Source organism: Hemiscyllium ocellatum (genome assembly GCF_020745735.1).
Source record: "Hemiscyllium ocellatum isolate sHemOce1 chromosome 27 unlocalized genomic scaffold, sHemOce1.pat.X.cur. SUPER_27_unloc_3, whole genome shotgun sequence".
NCBI lineage: Eukaryota > Metazoa > Chordata > Chondrichthyes > Orectolobiformes > Hemiscylliidae > Hemiscyllium > Hemiscyllium ocellatum.
This window is the reverse complement of record NW_026867498.1, coordinates 933,135-959,538: the sequence shown is the minus strand read 5'-3', so window position 1 is coordinate 959,538 and position 26,404 is coordinate 933,135. Positions and strand designations below refer to the sequence as shown.

The window sequence follows — 26,404 nt, the reverse complement described above, 5'->3', positions numbered from 1 at the left end:
GAGCATGCTCAGTGTTGTGCTGACACTGATAAGCATGCGCACTGCGTTGCTGACACCAGCAAACATGCGCAGTATGCTCTATCGGGATGTTGGTGTTCCTGACAGATTTTAAGTGTCCAAATGCCAACAGGGGAAAAAAGATAGAGCCACAATTTTTTTTCCCTGCGGCTCGATATTTTATTCCTTTTGCATTTTGTCTGGCTGCTCAACTTTTGTATGACGTTTCCCCTTGTTGTGGGGGCAAGGCACCGAGACCAGAAGTGGAGGGCATAGGTTTAGGGTGAGAGGGGAAAGATTTCTGAGGGTCCGAAGGGGCAAACCTTTCGCACAGAGGGTGGTATGTGTATGGAATGAGCTGCCAGAGGAAGTGGTGGAGGCTGGTACAATTACAGTATTTAAAATGCATCTGAATGCGGATATGGATAGGAAAGATTCAGAGGGGTAAGGGGCGACATGCTGACAAATGGATCACTAGATTAATTAGGACATCTGGTCAGCGTGGACCGCAGGGTCTGTTTCTGTGCTCTACAACTCTGAGTCTATCTTTAGATAGTATGGAAAATAAAGAGCATGAAAGCATGGGAAGGGTTAGAGCATGGAGACTACTGCCAATTTGTTGCAAAGGATAGTGGAAAGCTCTTACACTAATTAGCAGAGTAAGGTTGAGGCTGAAAGGTCACTATGGCAAGATGAGATAACAGTCAGTAAAGTTAGCCTCACCTGCTAAATATGATTGACAGGACTGGAACAATAAATATTTGGGACATGACATTTAATATCTAATTAATAATGAGTAGAGTCAGCCTGCTTGAGACTATTGATAATAAATATCTAATCATGACATTAGGAAAATATTAAGTAGGGTCTGGAATGCAAGACCGTTGTTGCAAAAGCTGACATTAAATCTCAAACTGTGACATTAGAATAACATTAAGTAGAATGTAGGAAAAGCTGTAAGGGCACAAATAAAGAGATAATGGGAACTAACATCACTGGTTTATTGTGTAGCTAGCGTGAGGAACTTTTGATTAATATAGTTAGACATGCTGATAAGCTAACAAACACACTGCTCAGCTGGAGAAAACACTGCCTCCTCTGTCCAGGAGGAAACGCTGGAAAGGTTGTATTGTTCCGAGGGAGGAGGATGGTCTCCGGCTACACTCTGATATCTATCAGCTAGTAAATGGGGCAGAACTATGGAATTTAATCTCCAGGCATTCTGGGAAATTTAATAAGAGAAGGAAGGAAGTAATAAATAGTAGATCCCTACAGAGTGCTGAGGAACAAAGGGTCCTTGCTGTCCAAGTTCAGAAATCCCTGAAGGTATCAGTATAGGTCAAATGGGGGATGAGGAAGGCAAAGATTTGTACTTTTTCACACAGAGGGTGGTGCATGTGTGCAAAGAGCTGCTAGAGGAAGTGGTGGAGGCTGATCCAAATACAACATTTAAAATATAGTTGGATGGGGGCATGAAAGAACAGGGTTTAGAGGGATATGAGCCAAGTGTTGCTAAATAGGATAGATTAATTTCGGTTATCTAGTCAGCATGGACGAGATGGACTGTTTCTGTGCTGTACAGCTCTGTGTCCATCTACTTCATTTTGAAATGTTTTCACTACCACTTGGAACACACTGTTAGGGTTCAGAGTGTGCCAGGTCCTGACATCTCCTTCCTCACGTCTCCTGTACATTTTAAATCAATAATACCAATTGTATGTTACTGGGTTAGCAATTTAAACACACAGACATATGCATCATAATCAGAATTTCTATTCGGTACAGACAGTGATGACTTGTTTCAACTTTGCTAACAGGGTATCAGAAGGGGAGGATCTGCAGACAGAAATCTTGGAAGAAATTCCATAACAAGATCTGACAGGGTCACTCAATATCATTGGGGGGTTGAGTCTTGAAAGAGAAATCCATTTGACCTGCTTCAAAAGGTACTAGACATCAGTGTGAGCAAAGAAACACTCAGAGAGGAACACACCAGTGAACTGAGCTTTAACTGGTTACACAGAATGAGTGTATGTGTCCCAGGGAGCTGACTATGGGAAGGAGCTTTAACCAGTTACACAGACTGAGAGAGGGGCTGGGGCATTTATTTTACCCTGGTGCATCAGAGCCTGAGGGGTGACCGTAGAGAGGTTTATAAAATAATGAGGGGCATAGATAGGGCAAATAGCCTAGTTCTTTTTCCCCCAGGATGGGGGAGTTGAAAACTAGAAGGCATAGGTTTAAGGTGAGAAGGGAAAGATTTAAAAGGGACCTAAGGGACAACTTTTCATGCAGAGGGTTGTGCATGTATGGAATGAACTGCCAGAGGAAGTGGTGGAGGTGGGGACAATTGCAACATTTAAGAGGCATTTGGATGGGTATATGAATAGGAAGGGTTTGGAGGGATATGGGCTGGGTGCTGCCAGGTGGGATGAGATTGGGTTGGGATATCTGGTCGGCATGGGCGGGTTGGACCGAAGGGTTTGTTTCCGAGCTGTACATCTCTATGACTAGCACTCGGAGCATGGCTCCTTCATCAGGTGATCGTGGAAAATAAAATCATAAGGCACAGAATGGATGGAAAAACATTACAGTGCACTGAAATGATATATTGAAAAGCCCTGGATTGTTAAGTCTTTGATCTTTTAGTATGGGCTGCTCATTTCATTCATTTGTAAATCCCAGAAATTCCTGAAAGACATTGTCTGTATCACAACCTTGAGTCAGACTGGTTCTATTTTCAAAGTGGAATTTACAAAATATTACATGGATTGAACAGCCTGCAGGTTGTGCATATTTTGAGAAAAATAGAATGTATCTGCAAATACAAATTCACCCCAATGGATGTATGTGTGTGAATGAGACAGAGTAAAGTCTATTGCGTGCTGTATATCCCGATGTCTACTTGATAACAGATGCTTTAATTCTGCTGGCATAAATATTGTTATAAATCATAGCTGTTATAAATCATAAATCCCAGCTAGGTCTACACTGTGTCTGGATGGTTGACAGGCTCGGGATTGTGGCTTGGTTCTTGATTGACTGAATGTTTTATTGTTCCAGAAGGTGTAGGGGTGGGGGGGTCAAAGCTTCAGCAGAAATCCAGCAGAGCAGAACAGACCAATATCTTACTCTGTGGGTATAGGGACATCACAGGACAGAGAAATCAGGACCTGAATCCAAGCTAACACTAGACTTCCCTGTGATCAGTGCTTTGATGAGCAGCGCCAAGCCTCTACCTTCACCTCGCTTCCCATTTGACTATCACCTTGATATTCAGGATCCAATCCTTGTCATCCTGAAGCCATGCCTCTGTAAGGAGTCTCAGATCATAATTATTCTCTTCAATGTGTGCAGTCAATTTTGTTACAATGCACCACACATTCAGAAACATCGTTTTTAGTTTCAAGTTTTGTGATCTTCAGAATCCGGTTTTGATTGCTGGTACATTTACTCACCTTGTCCCTTTCTATCGTTCTCTGATGTTCATTTTCCACATCACTACATTGTTCACTGGCCTTGATTTGGATTGGCCATGCTAAATTGTCCATAATGTACAGGCATGTGAAGGTTAGGTGGGGTTGCCATGGGAAATGCAGGGTTATAGTTTCATAGTAAAAGAAGTAGTAGTTGGCCATTTGGCCCATCGAACCTGCTCCACCGTTCATTATGATCATGGCTGATATATGCGTCATCTGAGATCCTCCTCCCTGCATTGTACCAACTACCCTTAATTCCCATACCATGCAAATACCCATCCAACTGTGTTTTGAATGCGTGTTGGAAGGATCGGCAGGGGTGACAAGTCACACTCTTTTGTGGCCTGACCATTCGAGGAAATAAGACTAAAGAGGCTCTGGAACAAAGTAACCTGGGATTATCAGACCTGTGTCTTTACTCTATGCAGAATCGGTATGCCTTAGATTATATACTCGCCTGGGAGGGTGAGGTCTGCACCACTGTCCAAGATAAATGCACTATGGGCATTCCCGATCTCACTGGCAATATTACTAAGATACAAGAAGAGATCCAGGTATTCCTTGACAGAATGACTGAAGGGACCAGTTGGGGAAACTGCAGGTCCGGCTGATGGTACAATTGGCTTATCAATTTAGCTATTTATGTTTGTCGGTATTGGTATTGTTAGGTATTTAATTGCTCGGCTTATGAGGTCCCTTAGTGATATAGATTTGCCCCAGAAGATGCTCCTTTTGCGATCCAATGGCTCACCCACATGTGTCGATGGCGATGATAAATATGACCAGATGAGCCGCGAAGATGGTGGTGCCGCTCTGCAGGATGTTGATGGCTGGACCACCTTGAAGGGCATTCGTTTGGACTAGCCTTCTCTTTCAGTGATCGCGGTGCAATCAAAGGGAGGAATGAGGGTGTGGGCATCTGGGTGATAAAGTCTACAGCCTTAAAACTTGTCATTAAACATTTAGACTAAAATGTAATGCTGAATTATTGAACACATTTACTGCACTAGAAAATAAACAGGCAGGAAGGCTGAGAAAGAGGAGAGAACTTAAAGATAGGGACACCTGGGCTCACCAAGTGATAACAGGATGCTGTAAGGCAATTAAGAAGGTTTGCCTCAGCATCGGTGAATCTGTGTGAACAGGACACCAAGTGATAACATTCACAGCCGTTCCCTTGTGAGACCATTTTAGTGCTGAGGCTGTTGAATCCCGTAGAAAATTAACTCTTAGTGCTTATCTGCAATGGATTGTAATGAATGGCATTTTGGGACTTTATGATGATATTGAGTAGCCATTACTGGTTATTAAATACAAACTCTGTAAAAGGAAATACTGATAAAGTTTTACCTTACTTACTGCAGCCGAGACTCCAGCGGAGGCAATAGGCCGCGGACACACTTCCGTCTTCGGGACGGCCTCGGCCCCGCCCCCTCCGACGCCAATGCGACACGTAAACCCCGCCCCCTCAGAACGCAGCACGTAAACCCCGCCACTTCCGAACAAAGTTCGTAATACCCGCCCCTTCCGAACGCCGCTCGTAATACCCGCCCCTTCCGAACGCAGCTCGTAAACCCCGCCACTTCCGAACAAAGTTCGTAATACCCGCCCCTTCCGAACGCCGCTCGTAAACCCCGCCCCTTCCGAACGCCGCTCGTAATACCCGCCCCTTCCGAACGCAGCTCGTAAACCCCGCCCCTCCCGAACGCTGCTGGTAAACCCCGCCCATTCCGAACGCAGATAGTAAACATCGCCCCTTTCGAAGGCAGCGCGTAAACCCCGCCCCTCCCGAACGCTGCTGGTAAACCCCGCCCATTCCGAACGCTGATAGTAAACATCGCCCCTTTCGAAGGCAGCGCGTAAACCCCGCCCCTTCCGAACAAATCTGCTAATACCCGCCCCTTTTGAACGCTGACAGTAAACCCCGCCCTTTCTGGACGCAGCACGTAAAACCCCGCCCCTTTCGAACGCAACTCGTAAACCCTGCCCTTTCGAGACAAAGCTCCGCCTCTTGGAACCACACCTCTTTTCCCGTCGCGCACGAAAACCCACCCCTTACCTTGGTCCCCGCGCAAATCAAAACCACGCCCCCTTCCCCCACGAGCAACCGCCCACAAAGCTGCGCGCCTACAGGCTCAACGCGCCGCATCGCCCGCTGAGCCTAGCCCCGCCTACTAGCGCGCGACCCTCTCACGAGACACGCCCCGCCCATGAGCAACGCCCTCCCGCTTAAACCCGCCCCCAGGCTAAACCCCGCCCCTCCTGATAAACCCCGCCCACCCAGGTGTATTTGGAAGCACTAGCCTCTGCAGCGCTGCTCCTTCTGCGGGGAGCTGTGCTGCAGGATCATAAGACACAGAATTAATAGTAAAAGATAACAGCGTCATGCAACCGACGCAATATTTGTAACAAACCTGGATCGCTGCTGAGTCCTTCATCTTTTAGAATGGGTTGCAGGTTTCAGTTCATCAATATATAAATTCCAGAACTTTAGATCAGATTCCCTACAGTGTGGAAACAGGCCCTTCGGCCCAACAAGTCCACACCGACCCGCCGAAGAGTTGATGTTGATGTTGATGTTGAAACTTCCATCTTCAGATTTTCAAATACAGTCGCGCCTCGACTTACGAACTTAATCCGAAAAGTTCGCGAACTGAATCAACTTTTCCCATTGTTCAGATAGCGTAAGAATGGTTGGACGGCTGTTCACAGCGCACACGCCAAAGACGAACTGAATGAGATCACGCGGGGCCCGAGAGCTTTTGTGTTCGTACCTTGAATTTCGTACGTACGTTGAAGCAAAATTTTACGTACAATCTTGTTCGTAAACCGATTTGTACATGAACAGGTTTGTTCGTATGTCGAGGCGCTACTGTGCTCTGTAAAAAGAGATTACAAAGGTCATTAGTGCAGGGTAGAAATTCAGAACAAGCAATTCTACTTTCTGTGGAATATTCTTTTCTTTTGTTATTCCACAAAATTGAAAGCACCATCCCACTCTCTCTTCCCCCTCTGTTCTCACTCGGCTCGAACTAATTCTCCTGAAGGTGCTGATTCAGGATCTTACAGGACAGAAAAGCAAAAACATCAAGACTGCCGTCTCTCTGAACTTTGGATACCTCCGCCTGAAAGCTAATATCTTTCACAACACTGGGATACTGCTGAGAGTGAGCAGGTCTGATTTTGGGAAGCAAAAAGAAAGTGTCAATTCAGGGTGAACCTGCCACGCAGCTTCTTGAGGAAGGACCAGACACAAAATGGTTAACGACCCCAGGAAGGTGGGAGCAAAATGGGACATCAAGGCATTAACATTGAAAGTAGAGAGAAAGTGAACCTCCTGACTCTGGCAAACGCCAGAGTCATAGAGATACATAGCACAGAAACAGACCCTTCTGTCCAACACAATTGTACTGACCAGATATCCTAAATTTATCTAGTCCCATTTGCTGGAATGTGGCCCATAGCTGGGGTCATCCCCACCCTGTCCTGAGACCTTGATGCCTCCAAGCTGACCCTCGAAGGTTTCGTTTGTCCTCCATTCTTTCCCAGTTGTCTTTTGTAGGTTTTGAAAACTTTCCCAATCCTCTGAGTATAGGATTTGGGAAGTTATGTTGTGGCTGTACAGGACATTGGTTCGGCCACATTTGGAATATTGTGTGCAATTCTGGTTTCCTTACTATCAGTAAGATGTTGTGAAATTGAGGTTTAATAAAGATTTACCAGGATGTTGTAAGGACTGGAGGGTTTGAGTTATAAGGAGAGGCTGGGACTTTATTCACTGGAGCACAGGAGGTTGGGGGTTGACCTCATTGAGATTGATAAAATGATGAGGAGTGGAGGTAAGGTGAATAGAAAATGGCTCTTGCTTAACGTAGGGGAACTCAAAAAACATTTTTTTAATGTAAGGAGAGAGATTTAAAAGGAAGCGGAGGGGCAACATTTTGAAAGAGGGTGAGTTGCATGTGGAATGAACTTGCTGAGGATGTGGTAGATGCAGGTACAGTGACAACATTGAAACAGCATTTGGATGGGTACATGAATAGAAAGGTTTAGAGGGAACTGGGCCAAATGCAGGCAAGTGGGACTGGTTTAGTTTGGAATCCTGGTGGGCATGGATGAATTGGACCGAAGTGTCTGTTTCTGTGCTGTACACCTCTATTGAAACCGGCAGAATTCTGAAAGGGGCTTGACAGGATAGATGCAGATAAAATGCCTCTTTGTGGGGAGAGTCTTGAATTCCGACAATGTGGGAGCAGGCCATTCAACCCATCTATTTCATTCTGGCCCTCTGAACAGTATCCCACCCATACCCAAACCCTTACTCTGTACTTCCCATGGCCAATCCACCCTAGCCTGTACATCCCTGGTCACTATGGGTAACTTAGCACGGCCAATTCTCCCTACGACCTACACTCTAATCTAAACTCGTCGGGCGCCTGGGTGGTGGAGTTCTACTGGTCGTGGGGCGGCCGCTGTGTCAACTATGGGGCCACCTGGAAGGTACTGGGCCCGGGAGGTGAAAGGTGAGGCAGGTTGTGGGGGGACGGAGGGGAAGGAATGTGGGGCCTGTCCTGTCATAGTGACATTTTACACTCACTTTCCATCTGCTTTTACTGGCGCTTGTGCTGTTTACCCCTCACTGTGTTTTTTAATCCTTGTGCTGTTTACCCCTCACTGTGTGTTTAATCCTTGTGCTGTTTACCCCTCACTGTGTTTTTTAATCCTTGTGCTGTTTACCCCTCACTGTGTTTTTTAATCCTTGTGCTGTTTACCCCTCACTGTTTTTTTTAATCCTTGTGCTGTTTACCCACTCCGGCCTATCATCCTCACCTTGACCTCCTTCCACCTATCCCACCTCCATCGCCCCTCCCCCAAGTCCCTCCTCCCTACCTTTTATCTTAGCCTGCTTGGCTACTCTCTCTCATTCCTGATGAAGGGCTAATGCTCGAAACGTCGAATTCTCTATTCCTGAGATGCTGCCTGGCCTGCTGTGCTTTGACCAGCAACACATTTTCAGCTGTGATCTCCAGCATCTGCAGACCTCATTTTTTACTCGAATTCTGAAAGGGGCTTGACAAGATAGATGCAGATAAAATGCCTCTTTATGGGGAGGGTCTCGAATCCCGACAATGTGGAAGTGGGCCATTCAGCCCATCTATTTCACTCTGGCCCTCTGAACAGTATCCCACCCACACCCAACCCCTTACTCCGTATTTCCCATGGCCAAACCACCCTAACCTGTACATCCCTGGTCACTATGGGTAACTTAGCACGGCCAATTCTCCCTAACCTACACTCTAATCTATAAATTACCTTCTCAAGAATGTAATTTAAGTGCAGAGCTTTTCTAAGAAATTTGTCAGTTTGACTCAACATTGGGACACACAGAATTCACACCTATTGTCTCTACTTATAAACAGGGCAACGTCTCTTCGAAATGTAGATTCATTTAGATATAACTGCGTCACTTTACATATTAAGATATCCCTTTGAATGTGCCCACATCCCTTTGAAATGTAATCTCGTCCATTTACATCCCTGTATTTGCGGAAATACCGTTAAAATGTCCATGTCCCTTTAAAATGCAGATTGCCCCCTTTAGATATGAGGCCGTTCCGTTAGATGTGGGAATATGTGTTTAAATGGAGCGGTGAGCTTTCCCAATGTAGACAGGGCTCCTCGAAACGTGGCAGTGTCCCCCCCCTGCAGCTGCAGAGCGAGACAGGAGAGTTTGTTTTTGTGAATGAGCAGTTGTAGCGCGAGGTGGCTGTTGCTTGGTGACGGTGAGGCTCCCCCGGCCCCGCCCATCCCCCCGTGCAGACGTCACGCGGGGGCGAAGGCGGTTGGGAGGAGAAGTCGCTCGAGCGAGGAAGCGGCGGGAGGGCGGCCGTTAGGAAAATGGCGCCGTGCGGCCCGGGGCAGACACCGGTATTTTACACTCACTTTCCATCTGCTTTTACTGGCGCTTGTGCTGTTTACCCTTCACTGTGTGTTTAATCCTTGTGCTGTTTACCCCTCACTGTGTGTTTAATCCTTGTGCTGTTTACCCCTCACTGTGTGTTTAATCCTTGGGCTGTTTACCCCTCACTGTGTGTTTAATCCTTGAGCTGTTTGCCCCTCACTGTTTTTTAATCCTTGTGCTGTTTACCCCTCACTGTGTTTTTTAATCCTTGTGCTGTTTACCCCTCACTGTGTGTTTAATCCTTGTGCTGTTTGCCCTTTGCTGTTACTTGTGCAATTGCTGAGGGTAGTGTGTAAATACTAGTGAAGGATACTATGCACCAGCATGTATATGTTCCTCAGTCACTGAAGGGGCAGGACCTGTTGAGAATGGTTAGTAAAGCAGGTTGTGCACTAAGCCTTGTTAACATGGAGATAGTTTGTTCATTGGAAAAGTAGACTTATTATTTAGAGTCATAGAGATGTACAGCATGGAAACACACCCATTCAGTCCAACCTGTCCACGCCAACCAGATACCCTACATTAATCTAGTCCCCTTTGCCAGCACTATATCCCTCTAAACCATTCCTATTCATATACCCATCCAGATACCTTTTAAAGGCTGTAATTATACCGGCCTCCTCCACTTCCTCTGGCAGCTCATTCCATACCTGCACCACCCTCTGCATGGAAACATTGCCCTTCAGGTACCTTTTATATCTTTGTGGCCTCACCCTAAACCTATGTCCTCTAGTTGTGAAGGTCACCCCAACACAGAGGAAAAGACTTAAAAACATTGCTTTTGCATTTGTCTGGCTGCTCAATCAAATATTGAGCCACATGGGGGAAAAAAATATCGCTCTACCCTTTTTGATCTCCAATAGACATTTGGAAACTTAAAATCTGTCAATAACACCAGCATTGCTGCAGAGCATATTGTGTACACTCCTCGGTGTCAACAAGCAGCACACATGTTTGCCACTGTCACCAAAACATTGGGCGTGTTCCTCATTGTCGGCAGAAAAGGGGCGAAACCTACTTTTGATGGACAAATAAGGATCACTGGAGGACCGGAAGGAGACTGGTCCTCCTGCCATCTGTCCAACATCTGTGAGTACAGCATTCTCTTTTCTCACCCCCTTTTCCATTTACGTTTAACTCTGGGGTTCAATTGTTGACTTGGAGCAACTGAAAGGAATGGGAGTGAATCCAGCGAGGGGACAGACTCTGGAAAAGTTAGTCCAAGCCTTTGTCTCAATTGGCAAAATAGACAGGCAGGAGACTGGAAGAAGGAAGCAAGCCAGGCAGTATCAGGAGGTGGAGAAGTTGAGGTATCTGGTGGAACCCTTGTTCAGGATTGGGGGTGGGTATAGGGAGAGCTGTGGAACAAGGGTCTGCTGGGGGCAGGGTGATGAAGTGGGGATAGGTGGAGACAGGTAGAGGGTACAATAGACAATAGGTGCAGGAGTCAGCTCTTCTGCCCTTTGAGCCAGCACCACCATTCATTATGATCATGACTGATCATCCTCAATCAGTATCCTTTTCCTGCCTTATCCCCATAACCTGGTTGGTGAATGGGAGGAAGGAATCTAGTTAGCAGGGAAGAGTGAAAGGGGCTGGGAAGTGAGTTGGGGGATGGGATGGGAGATTATTTGAAATTGGAGAACTCAGTGTCGAGCCCTCCGGGCTGTGGACTGCTCAGACAAGATGAGGTTTTGTTCCTCCAATTTGTCAGAAGGGGAGTGGGAAGGGGCATTAAAATGGGTGGAGACTGGGAAGTCCGCTCAGCCTCTGCGGACCCAGCTGTGATGCTCGGCAAACCATTCCCCAAGTTTACGCTCGGTCTTCCTGATGTAGAGATGACCACAACTGGCAAAGCACAGTGGGTCGAGCAATAGGACAGTCGTATTTTGGGGCACAAGCCCTTCATCAGGAATGATGCGTGGATGTTCAGAGGGGCATCAGTGTCCTTCTGTGCCAGTTGTCAGACAGATGCAGCAGGAATGAGCAAGGCAAGTGGTGTGTTAGCAAGAGGAGCTGAAAATATGTTGCTGGTTAAAGCACAGCAGGTCAGGCAGCATCCAAGGAACAGGAAATTCGACGTTTCGGGCCAGAGCCCTTCATCAGGAATGAGAAGAGTTTGCCAAGCAGGCTAAGATAAAAGGTAGGGAGGAGGGACTTGGGGGAGGGGCGATGGAGATGTGATAGGTGGAAGGAGGTCAAGGTGAGGGTGATAGGCTGGAGTGGGGTGGGGGCGGAGAGGTCAGGAAGAAGATTGCAGGTTAGGAGGGCGGTGCTGAGTTCGAGGGAATCGACTGAGACAAGGTGGGGGGAGGGGAAATGAGGAAACTGGAGAAATTTGAGTTCATCCCTTGTGGTTGGAGGGTTCCCAGGCGGAAGATGAGGCGCTCCTCCTCCAACCGTCGTGTTGTTATGTTCTGCCGATAGAGAGTACCTTACTCACAGATGGTTGACAGTAAGGAGGTTGCAGTCTGGAGCAAACCCGAAATGTCGATTTTCCTGCTCCTCGGACGCTGCCTGACCTGCAGTGCTTTGCCAGCACCACTCTAATCTTGTCCCTGATCTCCAGCATCTGCAGTTCTCACTTTCTCCTGTAAGAAATCAGCAGTTTTAAACCAAAAACCCGTTGCAGTTTAAAGCTGTCATTGAGAGTCTGAGCTCAGTGTGAAGTTCAGGTAATCTTTATTGTGACCCAACTTTGTTACAGCTTCAGAATCTCCCAGCAGAAAGGCGTAGAAAAAGTAGCATTTTTTTTAAAAACAGCTCAAGGTCAAAGTGCAACCCCTCACTTACTTCATTATTGGTCACCACTGAGTTGTCCCTTTGTAATTGGAGCCTTAACCTGGAGGGAGTATTGCCTCACTCAGCAATTTCAACCTGTATCCAAGTAAGTTGGATGAGCAGCGTAGAGTCAACCAGACTGCTGTGGGTCTGGAGTCACGTGTAGGCAAGACCGGGTAAAGGATGCAGCTGGGACGACTGAGTGTATCCTTTCCCACAATGGCAGTTCCCTTCCCTAACAAGGGAGAGAGGGAATCAGATGGGGGTTTTCTCCCCCACACCACCCCCTCCCTGAAATGGTCTCATCGTTAGATTCCGAATTCCACATTTCTGACCGAATACCAATTCTGCCATCTGTCATGGCGGGATTCGAACCCGGGAGTCCCCGGAACCGGGTTGATATTCCAATCGATAATGGGACTCGGCCGTCACTCCTTCAATCCCCCTGCGATGGCACGTGAACTCGCTGGTGCTTCTGCAGTTGGGAGGAGTAGGTGAAGCCCTTCCCGCACTGAGAGCAGATGAACGGCCTCTCCCCGGTGTGGATCCGCTGGTGCCTCAGCAGGGAGGAAGATGTGCTGAAGCCCTTCCCACACTGAGGGCAGGTGTACGGTCTCTCCCCTGTGTGGATCCGCTGGTGTCTCCGCACGGTGGAGTAGCAGTTGAAGCCCTTCCCGCACTGAGGGCAGGTGTACGGTCTCTCCCCTGTGTGGACATGCTGGTGGGTCAGCAGCGTGGAGGAACTGCTGAAGGCCTTCCCGCACTCGGGGCAAGTGAAGGGCCTCTCCCCCGTGTGGACACGCTGGTGGCTCCGCAAGGCAGAGACGTGGGTAAAGGCCTTCCCACACTCGGGGCAGCTGAAGGGCCTCTCCCCTGTATGGATCCGCTGGTGGCTCCGCAGGGAGGAGGAGCGATTGAAGCCCTTCCCGCATACGGGGCAGCTGAAGGGCCTCTCCCCGGAGTGGATCCGCTGGTGGCTCCGCAAGGCAGAGATTTGGGTAAAGGCCTTCCCACACTCTGGGCAGCTGAAGGGCCTCTCCCCCCTGTGGATCCGCTGGTGGGTCAGCAGGTTGGAGGAGCAGGTGAATCCCTTCCCGCACTGAGGGCAGGTGTACGGTCTCTCCCCGGTGTGGACCAGCTGGTGCCTCAGCAGGGAGGAGGAACTGCTGAAGGCCTTCCCGCACAGAGAGCAGGTAAAGGGCCTCTCCCCCATGTGGACCCGCTGGTGGCTCTGCAGGTTGTAGGAATTGCTGAAGGCCTTCCCACACTCAGGGCAGCTGAATGGCCTCTCTCCCGTGTGGACCCGCTGGTGGACCAACATGGCAGAGAAAAATATGAAGGCCTTCCCACAGTCTGGGCAGCTGATGGGTTTGTCCCCCGTGTGGCTCCGCTGGTGCCTCAGCAGGTGGGAGTAATCTCTGAAGGTCTTCCCGCAGTCAGTGCAGGGGAACGGCCTCTCCCCGGTGTGACTGCGCCGATGAGTCTCCAGGGCAGACGGGAAACGGAAGCCTTTCCCACAGTCGCCACACTTCCACGGTTTCTCCACGGGGCGGGATTCCTCGGGTTTCTCCATGGCCACAACTTCAGCTGCACACAAACATGTGTAGAGCCCTGCCGTGAAATCCCCTTCCCAGGCGGTATAACTCTTTCAGGCTCCACACACAGTGCGCTGCAACTGTGGGGTCTCTCATCCAGTCCCACCTGATGCTGAAAATGTCCTCAAACTGGAATCCAAAAAGTGTTGATCCCTCTCACCGAAATCACAGTCAAAAATTGTTGTGGTCCCAATGGATTGAGTGACTGTCAGACATTGACATCAAAGTGAGGACTGCAGACGCTGGAGAGTCAGTCAAAAAATGTGGCGCTGGCAAAACAGCAGGTCAGGCAGCATCCGAGGAGCAGGAGAGTCAATGTTTCGGGCATAAGCCCTTCATCTGTTGATTTTGAAACTTCAGTCTTCAGATTTTCAAATACTCTGCAAAAAGAGATTACAAAAGTCATCACTATCAGTGCAGGGTAGAAATTCAGAACAAGCAACTCTACTTTCTGTGGAATATTCTTTTGTTATTCCACAAAATTGAAAGCACCATCCCACTCTCCCTTCCCCTCTGTTCTCACTCCGCTCTAACTAATTCCCCTGAAGGTGCTGATTCAGGATCTTACAGGGACAGAAAAAGCAGAAATGGCGAGACTGATATCTCTGAATTTTGAATATCTCCACCTGAAAGTTAATATCTTTCACAACACTGGGATCCTGCTGAGAGTGATCAGGTCTGATTTTGGGAAGCAAAAAAAAGTGTGTCAATTCAGAGTGAACCTGCAATGCAGCTTCTTGAGGAAGGACCAGACACAAAATGGTTAACGACCCCAGGAAGCTGGGAGCAAAATGAGACATCAAGGCATTAACACCGACACACTTCAGTCAAACTCTTCTGCTCCCAGTCAGGGCAAAACATGCCCTGAAAGTCCAGCCTTCACAACCACACTTCTGCTTTCACTGAAGACAATTAGAATCACACAGCACAGAAACAGACCCTTTGGCCCAACCTGCCCAGATATCCTAAATTAATCTAGTCACGTTTGGCATCACTTGATCCCTATATGGGCCGGGTGCTGGCAGCTGGGACTAAATTGGGTTGGCTATCTTGTCAGCAAGGACGAGTTGGACCGAAGGGTCTGTTTCTGTGCTGTCCATCTCAATGACTCCAGTCGCATTTGCCATCACTTGGCCCTGACCCATCTGAACCCTTCATATTCAGATGCCCGTCCAAGAGCCTTTTAACATATCATCGTACCAGCACCCACCACTTCCTCTTGCAGCTCACGCCATCGCTCAAGCGACTCCACGTTGAAAGTGTCTGGTCTGGTGCACCAGATGACATCAGGATAATCTCAGATCGTTCCAGATCGCATCGATACTTAGTCAGTGGCTTTCCCGATCAGGATGTTGTACGTGATCATACAGGTCAGTGGGTAGGTGATCCCCCACCTCTTAGTTCAAGTATCTCTACGAGAACTCCCTTGCTGGAGTGTCCCTTGGAGACACTTCAACTGGACTTCATTGAGTTGTAGAAATGAGTTGAGTTGCTGTAAATATGTTTTGCTTATTGTTGATGTCTTTTCTAAGTGGATTGAAGCCTACCCTCTTCCTAACGCTACTGCTGAGTCTGTGGTGAAGATTTTGTTTAAGGAAATAATTCCCCGCTTCAGTATACCTGCGTGCATTAGCTCGGACAATGGACCACACTTTGTAGGTAATATTAACGGAGAACTCTCTTCCCAGCTTTGTATTTGTCAGCAACTGCATGCTGCTTATCATCCTCAGGCGGCCGGCCTTGATGAATGTTTTAACCAGAGTCAAGACTAAACTTGCCAAATTAATGGCCGAGTCTGGCCTCTCCTGGTTATGCTAATCCCTGTGGCCTCATTCCAGATGCGATCCATGTCTGTGGGCAAGACATGACTGTCTTCAGCTGAGAGTCTCTCTGGTCACCCTCTCCGTACCCCTTGGAACAATTCAGCTCCCTTCTCAGTCCACTTCCATCACATGACCGAAGCAACGATTTGTTATGTTCTTGCTCTAACTAGTGTTATGCGTGCCTTTCACTCCCAGGAGCGTGCGGCCTACAGCGATGTTCCCTCCCTTTCAGCCTCGTCACGGGTAGAGCCTGGTTCGTTGGTGCTCGTCAAGACTTGGACTGGCAAAAGTCTCCAACCTCGTTGGGATGGCCCCTTCCAGGTTTTACTTCCCACCCCTAAAGTGGTCAAAGTCACTGGGCCCACGGCTTGGGTCCAATGCACCATTGTAAATTGATTGACCGCACCAATCAAAAGTGGGGAAGAGGAGGAGAGAATACTGGAATCCCAACAAAAGGAGTGGACACTGTCCAGTTGGGTTTTTGAATTTTGCTGTTGTTCTAATGTTAATCTTATTACAGATACTTGAACTAAGAGGAGGGACATGGGGGGGATCGCTTATCTCCTCACCTTTCTGATCACGTACAACACCCTGATGGGGAAAGCCACTGAGTATGGATGCGACCAGGAATGATCAGAGATTATCCACCACCCATGCTGAGGAGATGTGGTCCAGTGCACCGGACCAGACGCCTTTGACGTGTGGGACGTGATGAAGATTGATGATTGCAATGGACTCTTACATCAGAAAGACCAGATGGTCCATCTGGACAGTAGAAATCAGTGGGAGTTACCATGTCGTTACCATGTTTTTTTGATTTTACCTGCAGACGCAAGCCTAGTGAGGATAAAAATGGTCAACCCCGTTATTATGATAAATATTTTAAAGACGCCTGGGAACACCATCCCTTTTTGCAGTACGGGCCGACTCGAGAAAAGGGAAGCTTGATTGGGGAAACTCCACAATCCGCAAACAACTTATTTATACAGGCCCACAGAACGCTCTTCACCCCAGAGGCAGGAGTATGTTACTCCTCTCTATCAGATGACCTACTTGCCCCGTCCCCAGTCCCCGATTCCATACTATTCGTCAGTCTTCCTGCTGCCGACCCTGCGAAGTGAAATATCACTTTCCAATAGCTCCGGTCTGTGTGTACAAACAGTTGGTGTAACACTAGCTGGGTTACCGCAGGCCTTATGCGGTACATGGACCTGGAACGGACTGGGTGACAATACAGGACACCCAATAAGATACGGAATCCAGAGTACCCTGAGGTTGGAAGGATCGGCAGGGGTGACATGTCAAAAGAACCGCAATTCCCTCTTTTATGGCCTGACCATTCGAGGAAATAAGACTGAAGAGGCTCTGGAAGAGAGGAAACTGGGATTATCAGACCTGTGTCTTTACTCTATGCAGAATCAGTATGCCTTAGACTATAAACACGCCCGGGAGGGTGAGGTCTGCACCATTGTCCAAGATAAATGCACTATGGGCATTCCTGATCTCACTGGCAATATTACTAAGATACAAGAAGAGATCCAGGTATTCCTTGACAGAATGACTGAAGGGACCAGTTGGGGAAACTGCAGATTGGACTCATGGTACAATTGGCTTATCAATTTAGCTATGTATGGTAGAATACTTTTCCTCTTTTTGTCAGTATTGCTCTTGTTAGGTGTTTAATTGCTAAGCTTATGAGGTCCCTTAGTAATATAGATTTGCCCCAGAAGATGCTCCTTTTACGTACCAATGGCTCACCCACGTGTCGATGGCGATGATAAATATAACCAGATGATCTGCGAAGATAGAGGTGCCGCTCTGCAGGATGTTGATGGTTGGACCACCGTGAAGGGCATCCGTTTGCACTAGCCTTCTCTTTCAGTGATCATAGTGCAATCAAAGGGAGGAATGAGGGTGTGGGCATCTGGGTGATAAAGTCTACAGCCTTAAAACTAGTCATTAAACATTTAGACTAAAATGTAATGCTGAATTATTGAACACATTTACTGCACTAGAAAATAAACAGGCAGGAAGGCTCAGAAAGAGGAGAGAACTTAAAGATAGGGACACCTGGGCTCACCAAGTGATAACAGGATGCTGTAAGGCAATTAAGAAGGTTTGCCTCAGCATCGGTGAATCTGTGTGAACAGGACACCAAGTGATAACATTCACAGCCGTTCCCTTGTGAGACCATTTTAGTGCTGAGGCTGTTGAATCCCGTAGAAAATTAACTCTTAGTGTTTATCTGCAATGGATTGAAATGAATGGCATTTTGGGACTTTATGATGATATTGAGTAGCCATTACTGGTTATTAAATACAAACTCTGTAAAAGGAAACACTGATAAAGTTTTACCTTACTTGCTGCAGCCGAGACTCCAGCGGAGGCAATAGGCCGCGGACACACTTCCGTCTTCGGGACGGCCTCAGCCCCGCCCCCTCCGCCACCAATGAGACTTGTAAACCCCGCCCCCTCAGAACGCAGCACGTAAACCCCACCCCTTCCGAACGCAGGTCGTAAACGCAGCCCCTTCCGAACGCAGCGCGTAAGCCCCGCCCCTTCCGAGGGAATCTCGTAAACCCAGCCCCTTTCGAAAGCAGTCGTAAGCCCTGCCCCTACCGAACGCAACACGTCATTCCCGTCCCTTCGACCGCTGCACGTAAACCCCGCCCCTTCGAGACAAAGCCCTGTCTCTGGGAACCAAAACACTTTTCCCCCTCGCGCACCAAACCCCGCCGCTTCGCCTCGGTCCACGTGCAAGTCAAAACAACGCGCACCCGCCCACAAAGCCGCGCGCCTCCAGGCTCGACGCGCTGCACCGACCGCTGAGCCTCGCCCCCTCCCCGTACGAGCGCGCCAGCCTCTCACGAGTCACGCCCCGCCCATGAGCAACGCCCTCCCGCTAAAACCCGCCCCCCAGGATAAACCCCGCCCACCCAGGTGTATGTAGAAGCACTGGCTACTGCAGCGCTGCTCCTTCTGCGGGGAGCTGTGCTGCAGGATCATAAGACACAGAATTAATAGCAACAGATCACAGCGTCATGCAACCGACGCAATATTTGGGACAAACCTGGATCGCTGCTGAGTCCTTCATCTTTTAGAATGGGTTGCAGGTTTCAGTTCATCAATATATAAATTCCAGAACTTTATATCCGATTCCCTACAGTGTGGAAACAGGCCCTTCGGCCCAACAAGTCCACACCGACCCGCCGAAGAGCAAAACACCCAGCGCCATTCCCTGTCACCTAACACTATGGCGCAATTTAACGTGGCCAATTCACCCGAACCCGCACGTCTTTGGACTGTAGGAGAATAGCCGCCCAGATGTGGGAGGGGAATTGAACCCGGGCTCTGGCGCTGTGAGGCAGCAGTGCTAACCACAAATAAAGGTGACATTTTCTGTTTTTCAGCGGCAGCAGCAACCCAGGAGTGGGCAGTCACTGATTTGAGGTTTAAATTTGAAGTCGGAGAGCAGAGGTTCCTGGGAGAGGAGGGACGACTTATTTTTATTTCCTTCTTGCTGTATAAGTCAGTGTTACTGTTGAGGCGGGACAATGACCCACCAGGGGTATGCACTGGGGCCCAGGTCTCTGGCACAGAGCCTGTCCCTGTTGCAACAGGAGGGAAGGAGTGAAAGCAGGAGAGTGTTAGTCGTTGGGGACTTGGTAGTTAGAGGGTCAGATAGAAGGTTTGTTGGGAACGAACATGACTCGCGGTTGGTGTGTTGCCTCCCAGATGCCAGGGTGCGTGATGACTCGGCTCGTATGTTTGGGGTCCTGAAGGGATAGGGTTTCCAGCCCCAAGTCATGGTCCATGTATGTACCAATGACATAAGTAGAAATGTGAGAAACAGAACTCACTCATAAATCTATCAGCCTGAGACAAAGCCTTGGAAACAAGAACAATTTATTACAGTCTTGCAGATACCGGACGCTTCTGCAATCAAGCAGAAATGCTCACCAAACACAGCATGTTAGCTTTCTTATTCAGTTTACAAGTTGCGGAATCACACCTCCCTTTTTCCATCCTATCATAAGCCAATTACCTCACTTGTTAGTTGTTTTTTTATCTGACCATCCTGCTGTCCTTGTCTGCATTCTTTGTTCCTTGTTTGTTACAGCTTGTTCTTTTATCCAGTTTCTCTTATCATACTATAAGCTTTATTGTGAAATGGCCCTGTTCCTTCTTTTTGTGGTCAACTACAACACTTTAAAGTTATTTCCTAGCTTAAAACTATTTTCTTTAAAAGACCCTCTGTATTCATTAAAGTCTTAGCCTTAAGTATGCTCCACGCTACAAGAATTCCACGACCGTTTGTATCATGTTCCTGTCCCTTCCCCCCCACTACACCCCGTCACCCATCTGCAAAAACAACATTTCTAATCTCCCACAATTCCCCCTTTTCCTTTTTCTCTAACTGTTGTTTTTGCATTTATTAAATCTCCTTTAATTCATTTTCTTATGTTCTGCCCTCTTACGCCTTTTGGCGATGGGGTTCACAATCTTACATTTAACATTTCTGTTGTTCGTTCCTCGAACTCTAGAAGCATTCTTTGACTTTCTCTTTGTTGCATATCACCTGCTGATTGTAAAAGCATATGATGATTTATTTGGGTTCCTTCCCCAAGGGATGTCATCAATCAGCTCATTAGGCCATTGAACCCTACCACCAGACCCACTAATATCAATAATCCATAGATAGCTAGATTGACTAACCACCTTCCCCAATCAGTCAAGCCCCAAATCCCCCAATCCCAACCTTTCTCATTCCAGTACCGATTCCTGGCCTCCCTTATGTTGGTGATTTTGTCTCACACATGTTTGGAGATATCAGTCATGTTAGAGGAGACCTGAGGTATGTACGTGCAACACTCCTCTCCAATGAGTGCACAGGTACCACCTTCACTGCTAGCATATAGTCCAGAGCCATCCTGTTCTGAAGGGTCCTTAGCCTAGTGACAATCATTTCGGTCGTTATGGCAGCTATTTGGGATTGGATTTCAGCCAACGCAGCAGCAGTATTGTTGGCCAACTCTTCCAGGGAAGCCGCCAACTTCTGTATTTCTCCTCCTGCTCAAGCAGCCCTATACATTGGTATCAAAGTTCAGAAGAGGCGATCTCCTTCGGTTACTTTCTGGGTTACTCGCCTTCCTCTCTGTTTATTCCAAGGTATTTTTGGTGCTCTCTTTAACAGCCTCAAGTGGGGAATTATTTAGGCAAGGCAGCAGCAGCCACTCCAACCTTTCTGGTTTTGAGGTAGTGTTTGAACTGGATGATCCCAGCACCCATTCCTGATACATCCGCCACTCCAAACGTACTTCTCGCCGGGGATAAATGGGGCTCATTCTGGGGAAGGTGGGACTTGTACAAACAGGACAGACTGGGGGGCAAAATTATTCTGGGTAGGAGTGAATGGAACAAGGTGGTCATTATGGGGGACTTTAACTTCCCCAACATTGACTGGAAATGCTTTCACTCTAGTACATCGTATGGATCAGTTTTTGTCCAGTGTGTGCAGGAGGGTTTTCTGACACAGTATGTCGAAGAGCTGACAAGAGGGGAGGTCACACTGGATCTGGTGCTTGGTAATGAACCAGGCCTGGTGTTTGATTTAGTGGTAGGTGAGCACTTTGGAGAGAGTGACCATAATTCAGTTAGGTTTCATTTAGCGATGTAAAGGGATAGGAACATGCCACAGGTCAAGAGTTATCAATGGGGCAAGGGCAATTATAATGCAATTAGGCAAGACTTGGGATGCATAGAATCGGGTAGCACAATGCAGGGGATGGGGACAATTGAAATGTGAGCTGGTTTAAGGAACAGATATTGTGTGTCCTTGATAGGTATGTCCCTGTCAGGCAGGGAGGAAGTGATAAGGTAAGGGAACCGTGGTTTACAACAGAAATTGCATCTCTTGTTACAAAGAAGGAGGAGGCTTATGTGTTGATGAAGCAAGATGGTTCAGATGAGGCGATGGCGAGCTACAGATCAGCTAGGAAGGAGCTGGTGGGCGTGGCCACGCCGGGCGCACGCACTGCGCCTGCGTTGTCCTGCACCGTTTGCTAATATCCATTCGCTTCAGAGAATCGCCACAGAGTGGGAGCAGGCCACTCGGCCCAATGAGTTCACACTCTCTTTAAATCTTTCCTCGGTGATCTGTAATTCTCCATCGCCTCATCTGTACCATCTTGCTTCATCAATACATAAGCCTCGTGGAACAGCATCATAAGACACAGAACTTATATCAAAAGCTGCAAATGTGTTGCTGGTCAAAGCACAGCAGGTTAGGCAGCATCTCAGAATAGAGAATTCGACGTTTCGAGCATAAGCCCTTCATCAGGAATAAGAGAGAGAGAGCCAAGCCGGCTGAGATAAAAGGTAGGGAGGAGGGACTATGGAGGTGGGATAGGTGGAAGGAGGTCAAGGTGAGGGTGATAGGCCGGAGTGGGGTGGGGGCGGAGAGGTCAGGAAGAGGATTGCAGGTTAGGAGCGGTGCTGAGTTGAGGGAACCGACTGAGACAAGGTGGGGGGAGGGGAAATGAGGAAGCTGGAGAAATCTGAATTCATACCTTGTGGTTGGAGGGTTCCCAGGCGGAGATCAAGTGTCATGCAACTGATAGAATATATTGAACCAACTTAGATATTCTTCATCTCTTAGAATGGGTGTGGGCTTTGGTTCATTAATATGTAACAATGTTCTTGAGATGACTTAAGGTTTTATAAAAAAAAGATATACCCGCTCAGACAATGCATTAAAGGTGTGCGATTTGAGTCTGTCAGTATTCCAATCTTGAATCAGACCGGTTCTGTTTCCAAAGTCGGAATTTGTAGAATATTACATGCATTGACTGCCTGCAGATTGTGTAATTTTTGAACAAAATTGAATGTATCTGCAAATATAATTCTGCCAATACAATTTCAACCCATAGAGTAGTGTGTGTGTATGCATGAGAGAGTGAGTGTGTGTGCATGTGAGTTTGTGAGTGCGCAGAAGTGTGTGTTGTGCATGCTTGGGAAAGAGAGAGTGTGATGGAGTATGAGGCTGCGAGTGTGTGTGTCAGTCTGTCTGAGATAGAGTATGTGTGTGAGAGAGACGCTTAATAAAGGCAAGGGGTTGTACAGATAATGGTTGGGCCATTAGTCGTGTTGTAGAACACACAGACATGGTTGGGAGGTGGGGGGCGGGGGGGAGTTTCAGGTACATAGTTCTTTGGAAGTTGCATCACTGGTAGACAAGCGAAGAAGAAGGGCTTATGCCCGAAATGTCAAATCTCCTGTTCCTTGGTGCCTGACCTGCTGTGCTTTTCCAGCAATATATTTTCAGCTCTGATCTCCAGCATCTGCAGACCTCACTTTCTCATCACTGCTAGACGGGATGGTTTTCAGACGGCATCTCGCAACATTGCCTTCATTGTTCACACCATTGAGGAGAGGGGTTGGGACATCATGTTGAGGTTGTACAGGATGTTGGTGAGGCCACTTTCAGAGTACTGAGTACAGTTCTGGTGGCCCTGTAATTGGAAGAATACTGTTAGAGAGGGTTTAATAAAGATTTACCAGGATGTTGTAAGGACTGGAGGGTTTGAGTTATAAGGAGAGGCTGGGACTTTATTCACTGGAGCACAGGAGGTTGGGGGGGCGACCTCATTGGGATTGATAAAATCATGAGGAGTGGAGGTAAGGTGAATAGCAAATGGCTCTTGCTTCGCGGCGGGGAGCTCAAAACTCGGGGGGGGGGCATTTTTTTAAATGTGAAGAGAGAGATTTAAAAGGAACCGGAGGGGCAACAATTTGAAAGAGGGTGATTTGCATGTGGAATGAACTTGCTGAGGATGTGGTCGATGCAGGTACAGTTACAACATTGAAACAGCATTTGGATGGGTACATGAATAGAAAGGTTTAGAGGGATATGGGCGAAATGCAGGCAAGTGGGACTGGTTTAGTTTGTAATCCTGGTGTGCGTGGACGAATTGGACAGAAGTGTCTGTTTCTGTGCTGTATACCTCTATTGAAACCAGTAGAATTCTGAAAGGGGTTTGACAGGGTAAATGCAAATAAAATGCCCCTTTGTGGGGAGGGTCAGAGAATTCCGACAATGTGGAAGTGGGCCATTCAGCCCATCTATTTCTCTCTGGCCCTCTGAACAGTATCCCACCCATACCCAACCCCTTACTCCGTATTTCCCATGGCCAATCCACCCTAACCTGTACATCCCTGGTCACTATGGGTAACTTAGCACGGCCAATTCTCCCTAACCCACACTCTAATCTATAAATTACCTTCTCAAGAATGTAATTTAAGTGCAGAGCTTTTCTAAGAAAAATGTTAGCATTGGGACACAGACAGAATTCACACCTATTGTCTCTACTTATAAACAGGGCAACGTCTCTTCGAAATGTAGATTCATTTAGATATAACTGCGTCACTTTACATATTAAGATATCCCTTTGAATGTGCCCACATCCCTTTGAAATGTAATCTCGTCCATTTACATCCCTGTATTTGCGGAAATACCCGTTAAAATGTCCATGTCCCTTTAAAATGCAGATTTCCCCCTTTAGATATGAGGCCGTTCCGTTAGATGTGGGAATATGTGTTTAAATGGAGCGGTGAGCTTTCCCAATGTAGACAGGGCTCCTCGAAACGTGGCAGTGTCCCCCCCTGCAGCTGCAGAGCGAGACAGGAGAGTTTGTTTTTGTGAATGAGCAGTTGTAGCGCGAGGTGGCTGTTGCTTGGTGACGGTGAGGCTCCCCCGGCCCCGCCCATCCCCCCGTGCAGACGTCACGCGGGGGCGAAGGCGGTTGGGAGGAGAAGTCGCTCGAGCGAGGAAGCGGCGGGAGGGCGGCCGTTAGGAAAATGGCGCCGTGCGGCCCGGGGCAGACACCCGGCACTGGCCGCCGCCGCCGCCTTCCTGGCGCAGCTGCTGTGTCACGGCCACACCGGCCGGCTGTACAGCAGCCAGGAGCCGGTGAACATTCTGGAGGCGGATGGGGTTAAGGACCTGCTTGGGAACTGGTCGGGCGCCTGGGTGGTGGAGTTCTACTGGTCGTGGGGCGGCCCCTGTGTCAACTATGGGGCCACCTGGAAGGTACTGGGCCCGGGAGGTGAAAGGTGAGGCAGGTTGTGGGGGGGACGGAGGGGAAGGAATGTGGGGCCTGTCCTGTCATAGTCACATTTTACACTCACTTTCCATCTGCTTTTACTGGCGCTTGTGCTGTTTACCCCTCACTGTGTGTTTAATCCTTGTGCTGTTTACCCCTCACTGTGTGTTTAATCCTTGTGCTGTTTACCCCTCACTGTGTGTTTAATCCTTGTGCTGTTTACCCCTCACTGTGTGTTTAATCCTTGTGCTGTTTACACCTCACTGTGTGTTTAATCCTTGTGCTGTTTACCCCTCACTGTGTGTTTAATCCTTGTGCTGTTTACCCCTCACTGTGTGTGTTTAATCCTTGTGCTGTTTGCCCTTTGCTGTTACTTGTGCAATTGCTGAGGGTAGTGTGTAAATACTAGTGAAGGATACTATGCACCAGCATGTATATGTTCCTCAGTCATTGAAGGGGCAGGACCTGTTGAGCATGGTTTGTAAAGCAGATTGTGCACTAAGCCTTGTTAACATGGAGATAGTTTGGTACTTGAAAATATATACTTTGTATTGTTTAGAGTCTCACAGTTGTACAGAATGGGAACACATTCATTCGGTGCAACCTGTCCATGCCAACCAGATATCCTAAATTAATGTAGTCCCATTTGCCAGCACTTGGCTCATATCCCTCTGAACCCTTTCTATTCACATACCTATCCAGATGCCTTTTAAATGTTGTAGTTATACCAGCCTCCACTGCTTCCTCTCGCAGCTCATTTCATACATGCACCACCCTCTGCATGGAAAAGTTGCCCCTGTGGTACCTTTTATATCCTTCTGCTCTCACCCTAAACCTATGCCCTCTAGTTGTGAACCTCACCCCTACTCTGGGGAAACGATATATTAAAAAAAGTTGAGCAGCCAAACAAGATGCAAAAGCTATAAAATGTTGAGCCTCAGAGGGGAAAATAAACTGTGGCTATACCCTTTATTTCTCCTCTTGGCATTTGAACACTTAAAATCTGTCAATAACACCAGCATCGCCACAGAGCACATTGCGACTGCTCCTCGGTGTGAACAACAGTGCACCTGCTCGCTCATGTCACCAATACATTGTCCAGGCTCCTCGCTGTCAGCAGAAAAGGAGACATCGCTTATCTCTGTTCCTGAAGGTTTTCACTTTATTCTTAACGCTGTGTCTTCTGGTCCTAGTCTCTCCTACCAATGGAAACATCTTCCCAATGTCATTGCACTGTGGGGATGAAGTCCTACCCTGTCCGGTCATTTCTGCTGGTGGGTGACACTAGGCCTCCAGGTTAGAAGGAGTAGCTTTCAGACAGAGATGAGGAACTGCTTTTCCCAGAGGGTCGTGACTCTATGGAATAGTCTAGATTAGAGTGGTGCTGGAAAATCACAGCAGGTCAGGCAGCATCCAGATTACAGGAAGATCGATGTTTCAGGCAAAGACCTGCATCAAAATCTAGGGTATACTCTGGCCAAGGAAGCAATAGAGGCAGCTTCATTAAGTATATTCAAGACACAGTCGGGTGGGATTTGGCCTGGTAGGGGAATTAAGGGGTTCCTGTGACAGTGCAGGGAGGAGGAGATGAGACAATGGATAGATCAGCCATGATCTTAATGAATGACGGAGCAGGCTCACTTGTAGCAACTGGAGTGAATCCAGG

The 26,404-nt window shown here is 47.9% G+C and overlaps 3 protein-coding genes across 3 annotated transcripts in view; 2 read left to right on the top strand and 1 right to left on the bottom strand.

Annotated features, from left to right (window-relative positions):
* Nucleotides 1–9,382: 9,382 nt before the first annotated feature.
* LOC132808032 (zinc finger protein 239-like) overlaps nt 9,383–26,404 on the top strand; it is a 134,362-nt gene continuing 117,340 nt past the window's right edge. The window contains exon 1 of the mRNA XM_060821937.1: nt 9,383–9,404. The gene's annotated coding sequence lies outside the window, so the exon portion shown is untranslated. The remainder of the gene's footprint in view (nt 9,405–26,404) is intronic.
* On the bottom strand, nt 12,104–17,595 carry LOC132808016 (zinc finger protein 835-like). Its single transcript, XM_060821912.1, has 2 exons — nt 17,385–17,595; nt 12,104–14,194 (listed from the first exon to the last, which is right to left on the bottom strand). Exon 2 carries the CDS (start codon nt 13,790–13,792, stop codon nt 12,656–12,658), a length of 1,137 nt encoding a protein of 378 aa, XP_060677895.1. The 5' UTR covers nt 13,793–14,194; nt 17,385–17,595; the 3' UTR covers nt 12,104–12,655.
* LOC132808041 (zinc finger protein 664-like) overlaps nt 24,468–26,404 on the top strand; it is a 156,238-nt gene continuing 154,301 nt past the window's right edge. The window contains exon 1 of the mRNA XM_060821953.1: nt 24,468–24,748. The gene's annotated coding sequence lies outside the window, so the exon portion shown is untranslated. The remainder of the gene's footprint in view (nt 24,749–26,404) is intronic.